At 21.2% G+C, this 20,558-nt stretch overlaps 2 protein-coding genes across 7 annotated transcripts in view; both read right to left on the reverse strand.

Annotated features, from left to right (window-relative positions):
• Positions 1 to 14,222, reverse strand: part of LOC122504870 — a 35,741-nt gene extending 21,519 nt beyond the window's left edge. For 2 of the 6 annotated variants that reach the window (XM_043616187.1, XM_043616182.1), the window contains exons 1-5: positions 12,600 to 12,831; positions 8,318 to 8,708; positions 7,072 to 7,187; positions 6,724 to 6,872; positions 1,395 to 2,372 (exon numbers count right to left, since the gene is read on the reverse strand). In XM_043616187.1, coding sequence (XP_043472122.1) covers positions 1,395 to 2,372; positions 6,724 to 6,872; positions 7,072 to 7,187; positions 8,318 to 8,514 — 1,440 coding nt within the window. In that variant the 5' untranslated portion in view covers positions 8,515 to 8,708; positions 12,600 to 12,831. Of the gene's footprint in view, positions 1 to 1,394; positions 2,373 to 6,723; positions 6,873 to 7,071; positions 7,188 to 8,317; positions 8,709 to 12,599; positions 12,832 to 13,984 lie in introns of those variants that run through there. The other 4 variants (XM_043616186.1, XM_043616183.1, XM_043616184.1 and 1 more) reach the window with 4 other exon arrangements.
• Positions 14,223 to 15,730: 1,508 nt separating this feature from the next.
• On the reverse strand, positions 15,731 to 20,518 carry LOC122504874. Its single transcript, XM_043616195.1, has 10 exons — positions 20,314 to 20,518; positions 19,797 to 19,988; positions 19,565 to 19,692; positions 17,971 to 18,013; positions 17,709 to 17,855; positions 17,512 to 17,602; positions 16,967 to 17,128; positions 16,385 to 16,561; positions 15,940 to 16,085; positions 15,731 to 15,793 (listed from the first exon to the last, which is right to left on the reverse strand). Exons 2-10 carry the CDS (start codon positions 19,974 to 19,976, stop codon positions 15,737 to 15,739), a joined length of 1,131 nt encoding a protein of 376 aa, XP_043472130.1. The 5' UTR covers positions 19,977 to 19,988; positions 20,314 to 20,518; the 3' UTR covers positions 15,731 to 15,736.
• Between the last annotated feature and the right edge of the window lie 40 nt (positions 20,519 to 20,558).

Consider the following 20,558-nt stretch of genomic DNA (forward strand, 5'->3'; position numbering starts at 1 on the left):
ATTTCTGCAAAGAATTTTATAAAATTTTTTTTTAAATAATTGGATTTTTTTGAGAAATTAAATAAAAAATAATTCAATTCCTGCGAGAAATTTTATTAACATTTTAGAAAATAATTGAATTTTTTCGAGGAATTCTATCAAAATTTAAAAAATAATTGAATACTTTTGGAAAAATTTAATTGCTATTGTAATAAAAATAATTGAATTCCTGCGAAGAATTTGATTAAAGTTATCGAAAAATAATTGACTTTTTTTAGAGGAAGTTAATTAAAAATATATTTAAAATATTTCAATTCTTATAAATATAGAATTTAATAAAAATTTTTGAAAAAAATTGAATTTTTTTAGAGGAAGTTGTATTAAATATAATTCAATTCCTGCTAAGAATTTCATTGAAATTTTAATAATTAAAATAATATTGAAAAAATTTCAATTCTCATAAAGACTTTAATCTGAATTTGTCAAAATAATCAGATTTTTACGAACAAAAAAAATAATTATCAGATTTATAAATCAGATATTCAGATTTTTAAAAATCATTGAAATCTTTGTAGAAATTTTATTGAAATTGTATTAAAAATAATTTAATTCCAGCGAAGAATATCATTAAATTTTTTAAAAATAATAAATAATTATAATTAATAAGTAAATTAAATTCCTGCGAAACATTTTATAAATTATGAAAATAAAATGGAAATCTTGCTAAGAATTTAATAAAAATTTCAATTCTCATAAAGAATTTAATCAAAATTTGTCAAAATAATTGAATTTTTTCGAGGAATTTTATTAAAATTTAAAAAATAATTGAATTCTTTTGGAGAAATTTCATTGATATTGAAAATTATTCAATTCCTGTGAAGAATTTTCTTGAAATTGTAATAATTAAAATAATACTGAAAAAATTTCAATTCTCATAAAGAATTTAATCTAAATTTGTCAAAATAATTGAATTTTTACGAACAAAAAAATAATCATCAGATTTTTAAATTAAATATTTAAATTTTTAAATTTATTGTAATCGTTGGAGAAATTGTATTAAAAATAATTGAATTCCAGCGAAGAATTTCATTAAATTTTTTGATATCAATAAATAATTATAATTAATTAGTTAATAAATAAATAAATTTTTTTAAATTTTGAATCTAAAATTATTCCAAAATTAATATTTGAAAATAAAATTTTTTTTATCGTTTCATAATAATAATAAATAAAATTTCTGTGACAACCCGGAATTATAAGAAAAATTACCAACTTTCAAAAAAGAACAAAAAAGACGAAACAAAAAAAAACAGACAAACACAAAAAAGGGAAAATGAAAATCAACTGAGAAAGAAACGTAGAAAACAAAAAAAAACGAAAAATGGATGTGTAAAAGGAACGAAAAGCAGACATACCCGTACCTGCTCTAATAGATCCTGAACCGTGCATTCCTCAATTGGAATATCGAACGTAATGAGCCTCTGTTCACCATCGAGCAAGACGACCAGCATCTTGGCGACGTTGCCCGTGATCTGATGCTGCACGATGGCAGTGTGAGGATCGGCGATAACTCTCTGCAAATAAGCGTAACTCTCACTCGAATTTTGCTCACTCGAATCCGATTTCGGTGTACAACTTTGCTGCGTCATTCTCCTCTCCCCGATTTCTTGTTGAATTATCTGCTCATTTTGTTGTTGTTGCTGTTGCTGCTGCAAATTCCCACGAATCGGCGTTCTCTGCCTAGGCGGTGAATTAACAACAATTCGCCTCTGCTCCCCCTTCACCGGACTCATCACCGGCGTCATCATTCTCTGCTGCTGCATCGGTCTCGTCGGCGTCTGCACTCGCATCGAATTCTGCTGCTGCTGCTGCTGCCGATACTGCAAAGGTCTCGCCGTTCCAATAGGTCGTTGCGTTATTATCGGCGTCTTCTGTCCCACATTACGATAAATCGCCTGCTTTTCATTGTGCACCTGATCCTGTTTCAATTGATTTAATTTTTCACGCTTTATTCTCTCGCTCAAATGAGCGATATCGCCTGAATTTAAATTACGATTGAGATTCCGCTGTAGAATGTGGGGTGAATTACGTTGTTGATTTGAATTCATTATTGTATTTTGTTGTTGGGGTCTTATTGTACGTACTATTTGTTGAGTTGTTGTTATTGGTTCATTTGATAGACGTCCACGAACTGTTGCCGTTGGTGGTGAGATGAAACGCGTCACATTTTCGGATTGATTGCGAGGAGTCTGTCCCAATGATGACGACGATGATGATGATGATGATAATGGACTTTTTCCTTTAGCTGAGATAAATCGTTGATTTTTCTTCTCCATGGAGCCATAAACTTGCAGTTCCGGCTGCGAACAATGACCCTGCGTTTGCAGTACAACCTTGAAGAAAACAAAGAAACATTTTTTTGGTCAGTAAAATAATTAGATACTCAAAGAATTCGTTTATTTACGAATTTCTTTAATTGGAAAATTATTTGTAAATACATCAATAACTTTATTTTTAAATAAATATTTAATCATTATTATTTTTTACATAGAAATTAAGATTTTCAAATATTTTAAATTCAAACCTTTTTGAAACGATAAATTTAAAGAATATTATTGGAAAACAAGAAGAAATCGATAACTCTGAGTCTTCGACTCGGAGCGATCGATTTCTTCAAGTTTTATAAAAATTAAAATTAATTAAAATTTTATTAAATTTTATAAAATTAAATGACCGAGTGATAAAATCATTATTTTATATTATAAAAAATATTGTTACCGTACCTTCTTTAAAATTATTTTCATCATTTCAATTCAATTATTATTTTCTAGAATTTCCAACTAAAATTCTTCTTTAAATCAATTTTTTTTTTAAATTTTCTAAAAAGTTCAATATTCAATTTTACGAAATTTCAATTATTCAATTCTCCAAATATAAATATATATTAGAAAATAAAAACTTCAAATAATATTGAAAAAAATCGGCAATTAAACTTCTAAAAAAAATTTATTCATCCACAGAATTGTTAGTGAAATTAATTCCACAAAATTATTAGTTAAAAATATGAAAAATTCAAATTTTCAAAGATTTTAATCGGAAACCTTTTCAAAATTCAATTATTTCTAAAAATTTACGCTCTAATTCTTTTAGTATTCAATTATAATCTAAAATTTTAACTAAAATCCATTTTTAAATCAATTTTTATGACAAAATTCTACTAGAATTCAATTATTTAAAATTTAAATAAAAAAAATTTATCGAATAATTACATGTTTCTCAAAATTCAATTCTTAAAAAATTCTTAAAGAAAAAAAAAATTCTTAAATTTAAAATTCTTGAATTCTTAAAGAATTGTATCAATAAATTTTTAAATAATTAAATTCTTTTGACGAATTTTAATAAAATTTTTAAGAATTTATTCAAGGAATTTGATTAAAATTGTATTAAAAATAATTTGAAATCCAGCGATGAATTTTATTATTTTTGAAAATAATTAAATTGCTAACAATTTTTTTTTAAATTTTCAAAAATAATTGAATTCCTGTAAAATTTTTATTATTTATAAAAATAATTCAAATTTTGCCAAGAATTTTATCAAAATTTTTGAAAATAATTGAATTTCGAAGAAGAATTTAATTATTTCTAAAAATAATTGAAATTTTGCCGAGAATTTAATAAAAATTTTTGAAAATAATTGAATTTTTGCGAAGAATTTTATTACTTTTGAAAATAATTGAATTCTTACAATCATTTGAAATTTCTCTAAAATTCAATTATTATCTAAAATTTTTAATAAAATTCATTTTTAAATCAATTTGTAATAGAAAATTCCAAGAAAATTCAATTATTTAAATTAAAAAATAAATAATTTATTGAATAATTGAATAATTGTTAAAAATGGAATTCTCATAAAGAATTTTATCAATAAATTTTTAAATAATTGAATTCATTTGACAAATTTTAATAAAATTTTTAAGAATAATTACATTCATCCAGGAATTTGATTTAAAATATTGTATAAAAAATAATTAAAATCCAGCGATGATTTTTATTATTTATCAAAATAATTAAAATTTTCCTAAGAATTTTATTAAAATTTTCATAAAATAATTCAATGTAGGAGAAGAATTTTATTATTTATAAAGATACTTGGAATTTTAACAAGAATTTTTTTTTTTAAATTTTTAAACATAATTGGATATTTGCGAAGAATTTTATTACTTTTGAAAAATAATTTAATTCTTCCAACGAATTTTATTCAAATCTATAAAAATAACTGTATGTCTGTAAAGAATTTTATTATTTATATAAATAATTGAATTCTTACAACGAATTTAATTCAAGTTTATAAAAATAATTGAATTTTATTATTTATAAAAATAATTAAATTCTTGAAAAGAACTATGTTAAATTTTTTTTAAATAATTAAATTCTTGCGACGAATTTTATAAAAATCTTTTAAAATAATTGATATTTTTCGAAAAATTTTATGAAATTTTGTATTTTAAATAATTTGAATCCTGTGAAAATTGTATTACTTATAAAAATAATTGAATTATTTCAAAGAAATTTATTAAATATTGAATAATGGAATTCCTGTGGAATTTTGACAAGAATTTTATTAAAATTTTTAAAAATAATTGAATTTCGATGAAGAATTTTATTATTTATAAAGATAATTGAAATTTTTCAAAGAATTTTACAATTTATAAAAATAATTTGTTTCGAAGAATTTTATTAGAATTATTTAAAAATAATTGAATTTAAATAATATTTTTTTTAAATAATTGAATTCTTTCGAGAAATTTTATTAAAATTGTATTGAAAATAATTGAATTCCTCCGAAACATTTTATTATTTATGAAAATAATTGAATTTTTGCGGACGATTTTACATAAAATTCATAAAAATAATTGAATTGCATCGGAGAATTTTATCTGAATTTTTGAAAATAATTTTTTTTTAATAGAATTCCATCAAAATTTTTGAAAATAATTGAATTTTTATTAAATCTCTTGAAAATAATTGAAATTTTATTATAACTCTTGAAAATAATTGAATTTATCCGAAAAATTTTAATATTTATGAAAATAATTAAATTCATTGAAAGAATTTTATCTGAATTTTTTTAAGGAATTTTATTAAAAATTTTGAAAATAACATTTTTTAAATTTAATTTCTTCAAAATAAATAAATCATTGAATTCTAAAAGGAATTTTATTATATATGATATTAATTGAATTCTTGAGAAGAATTTTATTTTATTTGTGAAAATAATTTTATTAAAATTTTTGGATATAATTGAATATCTGTGAAGAATTTTAATACTTTTGAAAATAATTGAATTTTTGTAAAAAATTAAATTAAATTAATTGATAAAATTATTTCATGGTGCAAAATTTTGCTAATTAAAATAATTTTCATGAATAGTACCTATCAAATTGAATTAATTACTAAAATTAATTTCTGGAAATTTCTATTTCATCTATCAACTTTTGGCAGAAATTAAATTCATTAGTGGAATTTTATTATTTACGAAAATAATTGAATTTTTGGGAAGTATTTTTATTAAAACGTTTTTTAAATTATTGAATCGTTTAAAATAATTTCTTTAAAATTTTTGAAAATAATTGAATTTTTGTACAGAATTTTATTATTTGTGCTAAAGTAATTGAATTCTTGCGAAAAATTTCATTAAATTTTTGAAAATAATTGAATTTTTACGAGGAATTTTTTTAAAATTATACTTTAAAAATATTTCAATTCTCATAAAGAGAAATTTTACTAAAATTATATTAAAAATAATTTAATTTTTGCGAGAAATTTCATTATTTATAAAAATAATTAAATTTTTATAAACAAATTTGAACAAATATATTTTTTTTAAATAATTGTTTTTCGAAGAATTTTATTAAAATATTTTAAATAATCGAATGTTTGAGAGAAATTTTTATTAAAAATAATTGAATTTTAGCTAAGAATTTTAATATAAATTTTCGACAATTATTGAATTTTTGGGAAGAATTTTCCTTTTCTCCGGAGATAATTGAATTCTTTAGGTAAATTTTAATTTATAATTTTTGCAAATTATTTGAACTGTTTGGAAGATTTTTATTAAAATTTAATTGAAATTAGAAATTAATTAGGAATTTAATTAAAATTGTATTGAAAACAATTGAATTATTTTCAAAAATTTTATTATCAATGAAAATAATTGAATTTTTTCAAGAAATTTTATTATAATTAAAAAAAATGAGGCAAATAATTGAAATTATTGCGAGAAAGTTTATTAAAATCTTTAATTATAATTGAATTTTTTCTCTTTGGGGGAAATAATTGAATCTCTGCGAGAAATTTAATAAGTGAATATTTTCAATTTTGAATCTGAAATTATTAAAAAAATTGAAGTTCATATTTAAGGGGAAAAAATGTTGTAATTGGTTTAATTAACAAAATAAATTTCCGGGTAGTACAAAATTTAGTTATTTTTTTTGTTCTGTTTTTTATTGTTTTAATTTAGTTTATTTTGCTAATTAAAATAATTTTTTAATTAATGAAATAAAGTAATGAAATTAAATTAATTTCTAGCTACAGTAAAAACTTTGTTAATTAAACCAAAATTTTTGTAAATTTGGTTTTACCAAATTAATTTTATTTACAAAATAAAATTAATTAACAAAATTAATTTCTAGTAATTTCTTTTTTTCCACTGAATTTTTATATAAATAATAAATAAATAATTACCGTTTGCAGATTGTTTTGCTGTTGAAGTTTTGGTTGTGTTTTCAATGAAGTTGATTGCTTCAAAACTGATTCGTAACTGATTTTGTCCTGAACATTTATCCATTGAGCCTGTTGGGCCTCTTGGACATTATTTACCGTTGCCTTTGAATCTGAAATTATATATTCATTATAAAAATAGTAATAAAAAATAAAAATAATAATAATAAAGAAAATTTTTTAAATAGAATAAAAAGAATAGAAAAGAATAAAAAAAAATAACTAAAATTAAAAATAATTAAAAAACAAAAATAAGTAATAAAATTAAATTTGAAATAAATTTTAGACAAAAATTTTTGTTTCCTTTCTCACCTTTTGCTTCGACAAAATTCACGTTCTCGGTGACCAAATGTGTTGCGACAGTATTAGCCTTTATAATATTCTGAGTACCTGGAGAATCACTCGTCTTAATAATATAAACGCTTTGTCTGTAAAGAAGCAAAAAAGAGAAAACAAAATTATTCCTCTATTTTCAAAACTCAACGAAAAAAAAGAGAATTAAATAAAGAGAATTTTCTAATTTTGATAATCAATAGAATAATTATTTATTTCTAAAATCATCCAGACCGAAAAAAATGGTTCTTAATCCTCAAAAAAAGTAGATTATAAAACTAAAACTTTGGAAGCTTCAATTAAAAAAATTGTAAAAACTATCAAAAATAATAAAAATAAATAACAAATGACATTGAAAATTAATTAATATTAATAATAACGATAATAACAGAAATAATTAAATAATAATTACATCAAGAATAATAAATAGAAATAAAATTGACAATAAGAAATAGAAAAATTAATTAATAGTCAAATTTGCAACGAAAATTTGAAATTTCTGAATTTTCTTTTCTTTAATTTAAATAATTTTTCAAATTGATTGAATTAAACAATTTTTTAATTAATTTCAAAACAAAATTAAACTAAATAATTTTTGAATTAATTTAAAACCAAAATTGAATTCAATTGATTTAAATTAAACAATTTTTTAATTAATTGACAATAAAAAATGGAAAAATTAATTATTAGTCAAATTTGAAATTTCTGAATTTTTCTATTTTTTATTGTCAATTAATTAAAAAATTGATTGAATTAAACAATTTTTGAATTAATTTTAAAAGAATTAAAATAAATTAAATAATTTTTGAATTAATTTCAAAACAAAATTGATTTAAATTAAAGAATTTTTTAATTAATTGACAATAAAAAATAGAAAAACTAATTAATAGCCAAATTTGCAACGCAAATTTAAAATTTCTGAATTTTCTTTTTTTTCAATTTGAATAATTTTTCAAATGTAAATTTGAAATTTATGAATTTTCTTTTTTTTAATTAGAATAATTTTTCAAATTGATTGAATTAAACAATTTTTGTATTAATTTTAAAAGAATTAAAATAAATTTCTGAATTAATTTCAAAATAAAATTGAATTAAATTAAACAATTATTTAATTAATTTCCAGGAAAAAATTGAACAATTTTGGAATTAATTTCAAAACAAAATTGAGAATAATTGAGAATTTGAGAAAAGAAAACGAAAAAAGTGGAAAGAGAAAAAAAATTACCGTTGATCCAATTGTGTGGCTAAATTAATTGTTTGGGGATATATGGCCGGTGGATTATTTTGCGGAACGGTATAAATTATTTGCGAAGAACCATTCCCACCGTTATTAAGATCTCCAACGACAAATCGAAGACTCTGTCCATCAACCGAATATATTCTTTGTACTTCTTCGAGAGAAATATTATAATGTTGAGCCATATTATAATTTTTGTTTTGTTTTTATCTTATATTTTATTAATAATAGTTAATCAAGAAAAAAAATTGTCTTTACATTTAGTATTTTTTTTTCTTTCTTTCTTTCTTTCTTTCTTTTCGTTTGCTAGTGCACCAAAATACACGAGCCCGTCAAAATCATCTCTGCGATGCGATGCACTGGTATCTGGAAATGTGACCTAACAAATAACACAATTTTTTTTTAATAACAGAATTATTCAAATAGTTTAGAAAGGAATTTTTTTATTCATAAACTTATTCACTTCGATTCGATTAATTTTCTTTCTTTCTTCCTTTCTTTCTTTCTTCTTTATTTATTCTTCCTGTTTCGTTTTAAATTCTTTTCATATCCATTTTCATTTTGGAATTTTTTCTTTTTCCTAATTTCGTAATTTTGGAATTTTGTTTGAATTAAAAAAAGAGAAAAAATTTTCTTTTTCTTTCTCTTAATTTCGTAATTTTGTAATTTTTATTCAATTAAAAAAGGGGAAAAATGTTTCTTTGGGAAAATTTTCTTTTCTCAATTCAATAATAAAGAAAAAATTTTTTATAAAGAAAAGAATAAAATTAATTATTAATTTCTTTGTTTATTTATTTCCACGTTAATTTTATTTTAATAATTAGAAAACATTTTTTCGTTTAATAATTTTCTAGTTTTTTAATATGAAAAATTAATTTTCAATTAAAAATTAGAATTTAATAAATGCGATAAAAATTAATTAGAAAAATTTAATTTTTTTCTACATAAGAAAAATAAAATTTCGATTTTCAAATTTAATTTCCATTGGGCGAGAAAAAAATGGAAATACAAAATTGAAATATTAAAAAGCGGAAAAATCGAATAAAAGTGAATAAACATGCAACAATTTCGTTTTTAACGTTTTAACGAAAAAAAGAAAATCAAAGGACACTGATTTAACACATTTTTTTTTCTAGTTGAACTTTAAAGCTCAACTTTAAAATACTGAAAATAACTTTAAAGTTCAACTGAACTTTAGAGACGAAACCACATTTTCAGAAACCATTGCAACTTTGACAGAGTGTACGATTTTTGTTTTCTTTGCTTCACATTTTCCTTCAGATTTTTTTCAAAAAAAAAAAAAAAAAGTAAAAAATTCTTGACAATTAGAATTATTTTTATTTTCGAATATTAGTAAAAAAAAGAAAGAAAATATTTTCTATTCTTCGTATATTTTCCATTAATAATCAATATTTTTCAATATTTTTAATTCTTTAACAAGTTTTTTCTATTTTGAATTTTGCAAAATAATTTTCTTCAATTTCCATTTTAATTTTTTTCCTTAAATTCATAAAAAAAAGTATTTTTTCTAATTTTTATTAGAATTATATTATAAATAAATAAATGAATAAATTTCTCTTTTAACATTGATATTTAAATAAAGAAAAATTAATTCTGCAAAAAATAAAGTTATTTTTAAATATAAAAATTTTTTTGCGTTTAAAAAATAATTGTCAAAAAAAAAAAATAAACGAAAAAATTCATTTTGAAAGTTATTTCCAAAAATAAGAAAATAAATAATAATAAAAATAAATAGAAGTTGTTTTTTTAATAAAGTAATTAAAGAAAATTAAATTATTTAATTAAAGTAAATGGAATTATTTTTCGATTTATGACAAAAAATGATAGAAATGAGTCAAATTTTAATTTATTACAAAAAAATTAATCTCATTTTAAATTTATTGCAAAATATGAAAATAAATTAAATTTTTAATTTATTACAAATAATAAAAACAAACCAAATTTTAATTTAATTATAACAGAAAATTAATCTTTTAATTAATTTTTAAATTTATTACAAAATATGAAAATAAAGCAAATTTTGAATTTATTACAAAAAGAAATTAATCAAATTTTGAAAGTTATTTAAAATACAGAAAAATCTTTACTTAAAAAACAACTAAATACTTATTTATTTATTTATAAATAAAAAAAAATCGATGAATTAAAATTATTTACAGAAAATAAAAGTAAAAATAAAATTCACATGAAAAAATAATAATAATTATTCTAATTAAAATGTCAAAAAACTATTTTAGAAAATTTTATAAAAGCCAAGGCGATGAAAAAAAATTAATCAATAAATTTTTAATTAGAAAAAATCTTCACAAGTCGAGGTTTCGTGCCAACTGAAAAATTTTACGAAAATTTCGACAATTTATGTAAAGAAAAAAAATTTGAAAAAAAAAATTATTGAAAAAATTAACAACAATCACACATTTTCTAAACTAAATTTTAAGTTAATAATTTGAATTCGTTAATTATTCTAATAATAACAATAATAATAATAAATAATAAAAAATAATATAAATAAATAATTAATGAAAATTAATAATTAATAATGAAATAATAAATTACAATAGTAAATAATGATAATTAATAATAAAAGTAATATTAATAACAATAGAAAATAATAACAATGAAAATTAATATTAAACGTAATAAAAACAATATTAAATAGTAACAATGATAATTAATAATAATAATAGTTAATATATTATAATTTTTAATAATTATTACAATTATTATTAATTATTTATATTAAATTATTCTTTTTATGATCATTTTTCTTATTTTTTATTCTTATTATTTTTCTTGTTATTATTATTATTCTTGTTATTTTTATTATTATTATTATTATTATTTTTCTTATTATTAATTCTTTTATTGATATTTTTCTTATTATTATTATTTCTCTTGTTATTTTTCTTATTATTATTATTTTTCTAATTGTTATTTTTCTTATTATTAACTATTGTTATTATTCAATTGTAAAAATAACAATCACTACTTTAAAAAAACAAAATTTCTGATAGAAAATAAAAAAAAATTAAAACAATGAGTTAAAAATAACAACCTAAACATTCACATAATATTTCATTTATTGATTGAAAAACAAAATGAAGGAAAAAAATTTAAAAATAAATAATTAACAAACATATTAAAACGTACACACTGTCACAAATCAATCAATTTTTTTTGTTTAAATTTATTAAACGAGAAATAAGCATCCTTTAATTTATAATTTTAATTTTATCAAATATATAGAAAAGAAGAATTTTTATTCAAAACGTTTTATTTCGTTATAATTAATTAGATGATAGAAAGGTTAGGAAAATGGAGATGTAATAATCACACTGTTATTTTTTAATCTGGAAATAAAATGTTTTTTACAAGTGCATTTAACTATTTTTTTATTTACTTATTTTTTAAATACTTTTATTTTGCAAGCATTTTTTTTTATGAATAAACCACGATTATAATTAATAAAACTTTCGTTTTATTAAAAATATTTAATAAAATTCATAAAATTCATGAAATTCCAAAGTGAAAAAAGACATTATTTCCTAAATGGCGGGAGAATTTTTTACCCCCTCCCCCCTTTTTTTATTTATTATCTTCCGAACAGGTAGTAAACGAGAAAAATTTATCTTGAAACGAAAATTTAGTAGTTAATAAAAAAGTGCAAATAATCAATAAATACTTTTTCTCGATAGTTTCATTTTTTGGTAAAAATTTGCAAAACTTAATATTCGGAGAGGTGGAAAAATAGAATTATTGACAACTATCTTTTTTTTTGTTTAAAAATAATTATCACCGAAAATTTACAAAAGGCGTGCCGGCTATTTCGATTTTCTGATGCAATAAATCCGCAAAATGTACTTATAACCTATAAATATTCCCCGAAAAAGAGAAGAAATTTTTATTTTCCCTCCCAAAATGAGAATAATTTATGTACAAAAAAGAAGATGAGCACGAAATTCCCATAGAAAATTCACCAAACTATTCAAAGTAACGATATTACGAATTTGCCATTTTGACTTTAAAAGAATTTTGTCACCAAATACTTTGTCTTTTTCGGGAAAAAAAAATTCTTGGGGGGAGAAAACGAAAGAACCACGGCGATGAAAACAAAAAAACAACTTAGAAAGCAAAGACGATAAATATTAAAAAAATTAGAAAATGAAAATGATGCGCAGTGGAGAAACAACAATTGAAGGCTTCATTTTTGTGTGTCTTGTAAAAGTGATGAAAGAGGTCAAAAACTCACCCGAGTGCTGAAAATTGTAGATGAATTTTATTCTCAAGATGAATTTAGATCACTTTATTTTGTTGATTATTACTTTTTTGTATTCTTTCTATGATTAAAACTACACTTCGCCATTTGTGAACTGTTTTTTTTTTCTCTTTGCTTGCTTTAGAAAAATGATGATCGCGAAAAAGCCACCTTGAGCCGCAAAAGTACTGGATTACGCCACTTTCAGCAGTTTCCGGTCTACGTGTTCTGAAAATCACTAACCGTCGAAGTGACCCATGCGCGCTATTACCTAGAGTGGAAACTCACTTGTGAAAAGTTACCCCCACCCTAGCGGCGACGGCGCGAACTAAATTCGAAAAATTCCCTCCAAATTCTATCAACTACGAAATTAATAATTTTTAACATCTTCTTTCCTTTTTGTTACAATTATTTTCATTATTTACAAATAAGTAATTCTTTTCCTCCATCGAAACGTTTCCAAATCGATAAAAAAGGAAAAATACGAATAAAGATAATTACGAATAAAAAAATCCTTTTCCGCCATTTTTAAATGTCTACGCCTTTATTTTCTTCACACCTTTGACTCGACGACAATTTTCCCCTTTGATTAAATTCGGAAAAAACTTTATAACTCTGAAAATAAATTACCAAAATTTTAACAATGGGTCATTAACCCAGGATTAAGAGATTAATTAATTATCCACCCCTGAAAAAGTGGAAATTAGGGAACAATTAATTAATTTAGGGAATAATTCAAATCTCCCGCCAATTTGGCTCAGTTTTCATGTGAGCGATTTTGATGCCTGAAAAACTTGTCCAGAATGGATACAAAAGTAGCGGACGAATGAAAAGACAGTGTTCTTGTCGCTTATTGGCTGTTTCTTTTAGAACCGATTTTTTCCCTCAAAAATGATTTTTATTTTTGAGGTTAGAGTGCATTTTCAATTGTTTATATTTTGTCAATCAATCAGAAACGCGTTTGATTGTCCATGTATTCCTAAAACTCGCTAAACCATCGAAAATTTTTCTATTTTGACAGTTCCTCTAAAACCGTAAACGAACCAAAAACCGTAAACCATCAAAATAAAAGCACGTGTTCCCGTCTTTGTTTACTTTTGACTTTAATGATAAAAATACGATGCAAAATGTTGATAATAAATATTTCTCTGTTGGGAATTTTTGTCAACTTCGTGAATTTCTCAACATATTTGCTTTTTTGAATTTAAAAAAAGCGTGTAAAGTGTGTAATTTTTTGTATAGGTTATCTTTTTTCAAACGTAAAATAACGAAAACGAATAGTTTGAGAGGTATTTTTGTATCGATTTTTCCGAGATTTCGAAGGTGAATAATAAAAAAAGAATATTTTTTTTTAAATAGTTGTAGTAATTATCACTTACCTTTTTTTGCTGTTTATTGCTGCATGGAATTGATCACGTAACACGACAAAAATTAATTGTGCATCGATTCTGTCACTTCGCGTAAAGATGTGCAATTTTTTCCCCCCTTTCAAATTTTATTATATATACAGAAAAAAAATATCCGCATTAAACGACCAATTCGTTATTTCGTTAGTTTTGGTAAATTTTTTTTTCTCATGTGACAAAAACCACTTTTTTGAAGGCCAAATCGAAATTCGTTGAAAATTTTAAGGTTATGTTTGTGTTTGGAACGGAAGTGTATATATAGATATAGATTTACTACTCGAATTCCTCAAATTCTAGTCGGAGATTTTTTATTTCTCTAAAATTGTCCAATTATATTTGTTTCTCTCAAAATAGTTGAAATTTTAGTAAATATTCGTTAGTTTTAGTAATAAATAGCAGTAATCGTAGTAATAACAGTGAAAAAATAGTGAAAAATAGTGACAAGTTTGACAAACGTTGTTTCTATTTTTAAGGCGGGAAGATTTGAACGTGAAAAAAATTAATTCAAATCGGAAAATAGTTTAAAAACATTTAAAAATTATTAATAAATTAAATATTCTGAAATATATTATTTTATTAATAGAATCAATTACACAAAATTCTATATTTTGATTTTTTGTTTACAAAAAAAGGTAAAGTTAAAAAAAAAGAAAATAATTGTTTTTTTAAATAAACTAACAATTGTTATAAATATATTAATAAATTTTGTAAATGAAATATTTTTCTAAATACTTTTTTTTAAGAATTTTAATTATTAATTATTATTTTGTACTTAAATTTAATTGAAATAATTATAATTTAATTAATTACTAAATTTTGATATTAAATTTTTTTTCAATGAAAATTTTAATTATTAATTATTATTTTCTAATTATAGTTGAAATAATTATTATTAGTTTAATTTAATTACTAAATTTTTAAATTGTAATTTTTGTATTAAGCAATTTAATTATTATTTTGTAATTTCAATTATAAAACAAAAAATAACAATTAAGTATTCAGTTTAATTAATAAATTTTTAAATTGTAATTTTTTTTAATAATCATTTTAATTATTATTTTGTAGTTTTAATTGTAAAAAAATAATAATAACAATTAAGTAATTAATTTAATTAATAAATTTTTATAATTCATATAAAATTATAATTATTTTAAATTATTATAAATAAATAAATTCAGAATCAATAGAAATAAAAAATTAGAGAAAACGAACTTCTTTTTTTGTTATTTTTGTACTTTTATTTTCTTACATTATTATGATAATAATTAAGCACAATATTAGTTTATGAATTCATGATAATCAATCCCTGAAATATTGGATTTCGTACTATCACATTAGAAATTTCTTAATAGTCTACAAAATACGATAACTGCAATCAGGCTTTTTTTCTGTTTTTCTTTCTTTTTTACTCGTGTGTGTGTGTGTCTGTTTTGTAAATTATTTTTTTCTTTTTAAATTAAAAAATTTGTTTTTCTTTTTTTCTGCAAAAATTCATTATATTATATCCATCTCAATAAAAGATGTTAATTTTCCGTTTTTTTTCTTAGCTCCTCACGATTTTTTCTTATAATATATCTATATATATTTTTTTAGTTTCTTCTTTTTTCTAAAAAGTTGAGAAACTCAATAAAAATTGAGAAATATTTTTTTTATAGGCTTACAAAAAATTCATTAAGTGAAAAAAAAAAAATTTAATCGCATTTTTTTTCTTTTTGCTACCTTGTTTTAATTATTTCCTTGTCCCGTTTCCGGCATTCGACGGATACGAAATCTTTTTGGAGGCTAGAAAAGAGATGTTAAAAAAAAGGAAAATATGAAGAATTTCAAGTTGATGGTGTATTTTTTTTTTTTTTTTGAGAGAGAGAGAGAGAGAGAAAAAAAGGAATGAAAATTTAAAAAAAAAACATTATTTATGACATTCAGCGTACTTCTCTCGGCGATGCTCTCACGAGAATTTCATTGGCTTCTGTCATACTCAATTGTTCCAATTTTAAAAGGAACAATTCTTTGAGGAAAGTTTGGGCATCTTCGCTGATACTTTCTGGTAATAAAGTTATTCGTTTGTGTGTCAGATCTGCAAAAAAAAAATGGGGTGGAAATTAAATTAAAATCAAACTTTTTTTTTCATTTTTATGTGAATTAAAATTAAAAATACAAAATAATTTATTCAAACAATTGAAATATCAAATTAACAAATACTTTTTAGTTAAAAATTGTTTTTTGTTTTCATTAATTTTATTTGTTTCTATATTTTTTTCTCTATAAATGAAAATTAATTTAAAATTCTAATTTATTAATTTTAATTGAATTTTAATTTACTTGAAAAATTTCTTTGCAAATTTTTATTAATTTTTTTCTTTCTCGTTTTCTTACCTCGACTCAATGGGTCGTAGTAAGGATTCTCCTGCTGCTGCATTCCTAAAATCTCTCGAATTTGCTCAGCACTACTTGGACTTGTGATCAGAAAAATAACGGGCAAATTTCTGCCGAAATGAATCAAAACTCGATCGATATCTTGCAGTTCAATATTTATATTCACGTTCTTTTTGCCTGTTTCAAAAAAAGGAAAACAGAATTAAATAATAATTATTTATTAATTATAATATCAAGTCGAATTCGATTAGAATTTTAATTATGATCCAAATTCTAATTTTGCAATTATATTTCAAATGTTAATTTTAATTATAATCCAAATTTTAATTTTAATTGTAATCCAAATTTTAATTTTAATTGTAATCCAAAATTTTAATTTTAATTATAATAAAAAATTTTAATTATAATCCAAATTTTAAATTTTAGTTATAAATCAAAATTTAATTTTTAGTTACAAACCAAATTTTAATTTTTAGTTACAAACTAAATTTTAATTTCATAATTATAATCGAAAGTAACTTAAAATTAGAATATAAATTGATAATGAATTAATATTTCCATTTTTAGATGAAAAAAACTTACTTCCGGTTAGAGAAGGAACACTGAGTCGAACTCCATATTGCGAGATAATAATTTTTTCTGGCGGGAAATATTTGTAGGATCCTATTCTCACGGTACGACACGAAAGAGTTGTATGCTGTGATTTTATCAGAAAATCGGGAAATTCCTCCTGTGGTTCACTTCCTGGAAAAGAATTTTTCAAATTTTAGTTTTCCCTTTTGTTTTTTTTTTTTTTAAATACAATTTTTAGAAAAATTGTATTATAACATTTTAAAAATAATTGAACCTGTTAGAGAAATTTCATTAAATTTATCTTGAATATAATTGAAAATACAATAAAATAGAAAGAATTGTAAATAAAAATAAGGAATAAAATTGAAAATATAAAAATAGAATATAATAGAAATAAAGAGAAATAAAAATAAAAGATACAAGAAAAGTATAAAATAAAGGAAAAAGACAATAAAAATACGAAAAAATAAAACTAAAAATGCAAGAAAAATTATAAAATAAAATAAAATACAAGTGAAAAATAAAATAGAATAAAATAAAAACAATTTTCTCACCATTATTGAGTCCATTGTTCTGCTCGATCTTTATACTTGAGGGTTTTGGTTTTACGTCAACCGGTCGATTATCGCCTTCCTTGCATTGTTTCTAAAATAATGAAAAAAGAAAATAAAGAAAAAATTTAGTCAAATTAATTAAATTTTTTCGAATATTTTTCCTTCTATTTCTCAAAATTGTAAAGAAAATATTTTACTTTCGCTCCATTAACCGTATATTTATCTATAACGGCCTTAACATTGTCGGGCAATTTTCGTTTGCAACGTTGGCAGCGATGGAAAGTCGAAGACAAAAATCCACATCTTCGACAGACGGCAAGTTTTCCCTCTACAAACTTCGGAACCTGAAATTGAAAATTAAAGATTTTTTTGAAATTTTTACTTTTCTTTTTGTTTTCTAAATATATTTCTATAGGTTTAGAATTTTGTTTTTTTTTTTTGACTTTTGAAAAATCTTACCTCAACTTCAGGAGGTGGAGGATTCGGACTCGTAAATTCTTGACTGAAATTAAAAAAACGGGTAAATAAATGAAACAAAAATGGAAAATAAATAGGAATAAATAAAAAAAAGAAAAAATAAGGAAATAAATAAATGTAAAAAGAAAAAATAATGAAATGGAAAAATGGAAAAAGAAATAAAAAAATAAATAGAATAAATGGAAACATTGAAAAATATAAATTGAAAAATGAAACAATAAATAGAAAACAAAAAAAAAATTAATGGAAAAATAAGAAAATAAACAGAACAATAAATAGAAAGAAGAAAAATGAAATAAATATGAAAATAAATAGAAAATAGAAAAATGAATAAAAAAACTGACGAATAAAGAGAAACAAATATTAAATTAAACAATAAATAGAAATACAAAATAAATGGAGGAATAAAAAAATTAATGGAAAAATGAAACAATAAATAAAAAAATAAATAAATAGAAAAACAGATGAAAAATTAAATAATAAATTTAGAAAACCAAAAAAATTATTGGAAAAATAAGAAAATAAACAGGAAAATAAATGGAAAGAAGAAAAATGAAAAAAAGTTGAAAAATGAAACAAATAGAAAAATAAATAGAAAATAGAAAAATGAATGAAAAAACTGACAAATAAAGAGAAAAACAAATATTAAATAAAACGATAAATAGAAAAATGAAACAAAAAAAAATAAATAGAAAAATGAAAAAACAAATAGAAAATTAAACAATAAATAGAAAAATTATAAAATTAATGTCAAATTAAGAAAATAAACAGAAAAATTAATACAAAAGAAGAAAAATGAAAAAAAGTAAAAAAATGAAATAAATAAAAAAACTGCCAAATAAAGAGAAAACAAATATTCAGTTAAACAATAAATACAAAATTGAAATAGAAATAAAAAATAAATAGGAGAATAAAAAATAAATGGAAAAATTGGAAAATAAATGGAAAAATGAAACAATAAATAGAAAAAGAAATAAGTAGAAAAACAGATGTAAAATTAAATAATAAAATTTGAAAACTAAAAAATTTAATGGAAAAATAAGTAAACAAACAGAAAAATAAATGAAAAGAAGAAAAATGAAAAAAAGCTGAAAAATGCAATAAATATAAAAATAAATTTAAAAAATTGACAAATAAAGTGATAAACAAATAATAAATTAAATAATAAATAGAAAAATTAAAAAATAAATAGAAAGAAGAAAAATGAAATAAATAGAAAATAGAAAAATTAATAGAAAAACTGACAAATAAAGAGAAAAAATAAATAGAAAAAGAAATATTTAATTAAACACTAAATAGAAAAGTTATTATAATAAAAGAAAAATTATTATAATAAAAGAAAAATTAAAATATTGTAATAATAGGAAAATTAAATAGAAATAAGAAAAAAATAAATTGAAAAAAATTGATGAACAATAAATAGGAAAACAAAAAAAAATAAATAGAAAAAAATAAAAGAAAGAGACAAATAAATAAAAAAAAACAAAAAAATGTAAATAATAAATAAAAAAAATTGGTTTTAATTTCTCATTTTTAATTCCAGGAAAAATAGAAAGTAGTTTTTTAATTTTATTACCTGAAACTCGGCGTTTCATGGGCCACGATCGGTTTTAAATTTTTAACTTCGACAATATAGTGTATTTGTAAAGTGGATGGATCTTCAACTAAAGAAATATCAGTTTCCGCGTCTAATGGAATGCCAATCTAAGAAAAAAACAAAGAAATACAAAATTGTAAACATCGTACAAAAAAAAAAAAATTCAAAAAAATCGCTCACTCCTTAAAAAAAAAGAAAACAAAACTTTTACCTGCACCAATAAATCCTGAATTGTACAATTTTCATCCGAAACTTGAAAACCAACAAGTTTTTGCTCCCCATCAGGAAATTCAATAAGTATTTTTATAATTTCATCACTTATTTGATGTTGAATTATCGATGTCTTAGGAACTGTTATCACCTTTTGCACGTAAGTGCAATTTTCACTCATTTTTCCCGTATTCTGGAAAATTTCCCCCAAAAAGAAAAAAGAAAATATTTTCATAAGTGCATTCCCCGCATTTTCCAAAGAGAGTACAAATTTTATATTTTAGAGAAAGTAAACAACGCCTGCTCTTAACCTTCAAATAGAAAAAAAATCCTCACCAATTCTTTATAGAAAGTTATAATGAAAAGTTTAAAACATTGTCTAGAATTTGAAAATACTTTTGTTTTTATAATAAAAAAAAGGGAAATAAACACAATTATTGAAAATATGCGTCGAGACAAGAGAGAGAGAGAGAAAAAAAAGTGGGACTGTGCGACGTGAAAAATTATTTCTAACTTACCGATTTTCACTTTTTTTCCGTTAAAAATTTGTCGATTATTCGGGAAAATAATGTTAAATTTCAAGAAGCGCGCGTGAATAAATAAATTTTTTTTCAATGATGATCATTGGAAAAAACGTTCACGAAAACAAAAAACGAAATTCCAAACAGATTAGGAAAAGCGACTTGAGAGCGAGAGGAAAACTCAAGTTCTCGAGAAAATTTGACACGAACATAACCTCAAAATACAAGAAGCGCCTCTTGCG

Source organism: Leptopilina heterotoma, unplaced genomic scaffold (assembly GCF_015476425.1).
Source record: "Leptopilina heterotoma isolate Lh14 unplaced genomic scaffold, ASM1547642v1 Lhet_325, whole genome shotgun sequence".
In the NCBI taxonomy this organism is placed as follows: Eukaryota; Metazoa; Arthropoda; class Insecta; order Hymenoptera; family Figitidae; genus Leptopilina; species Leptopilina heterotoma.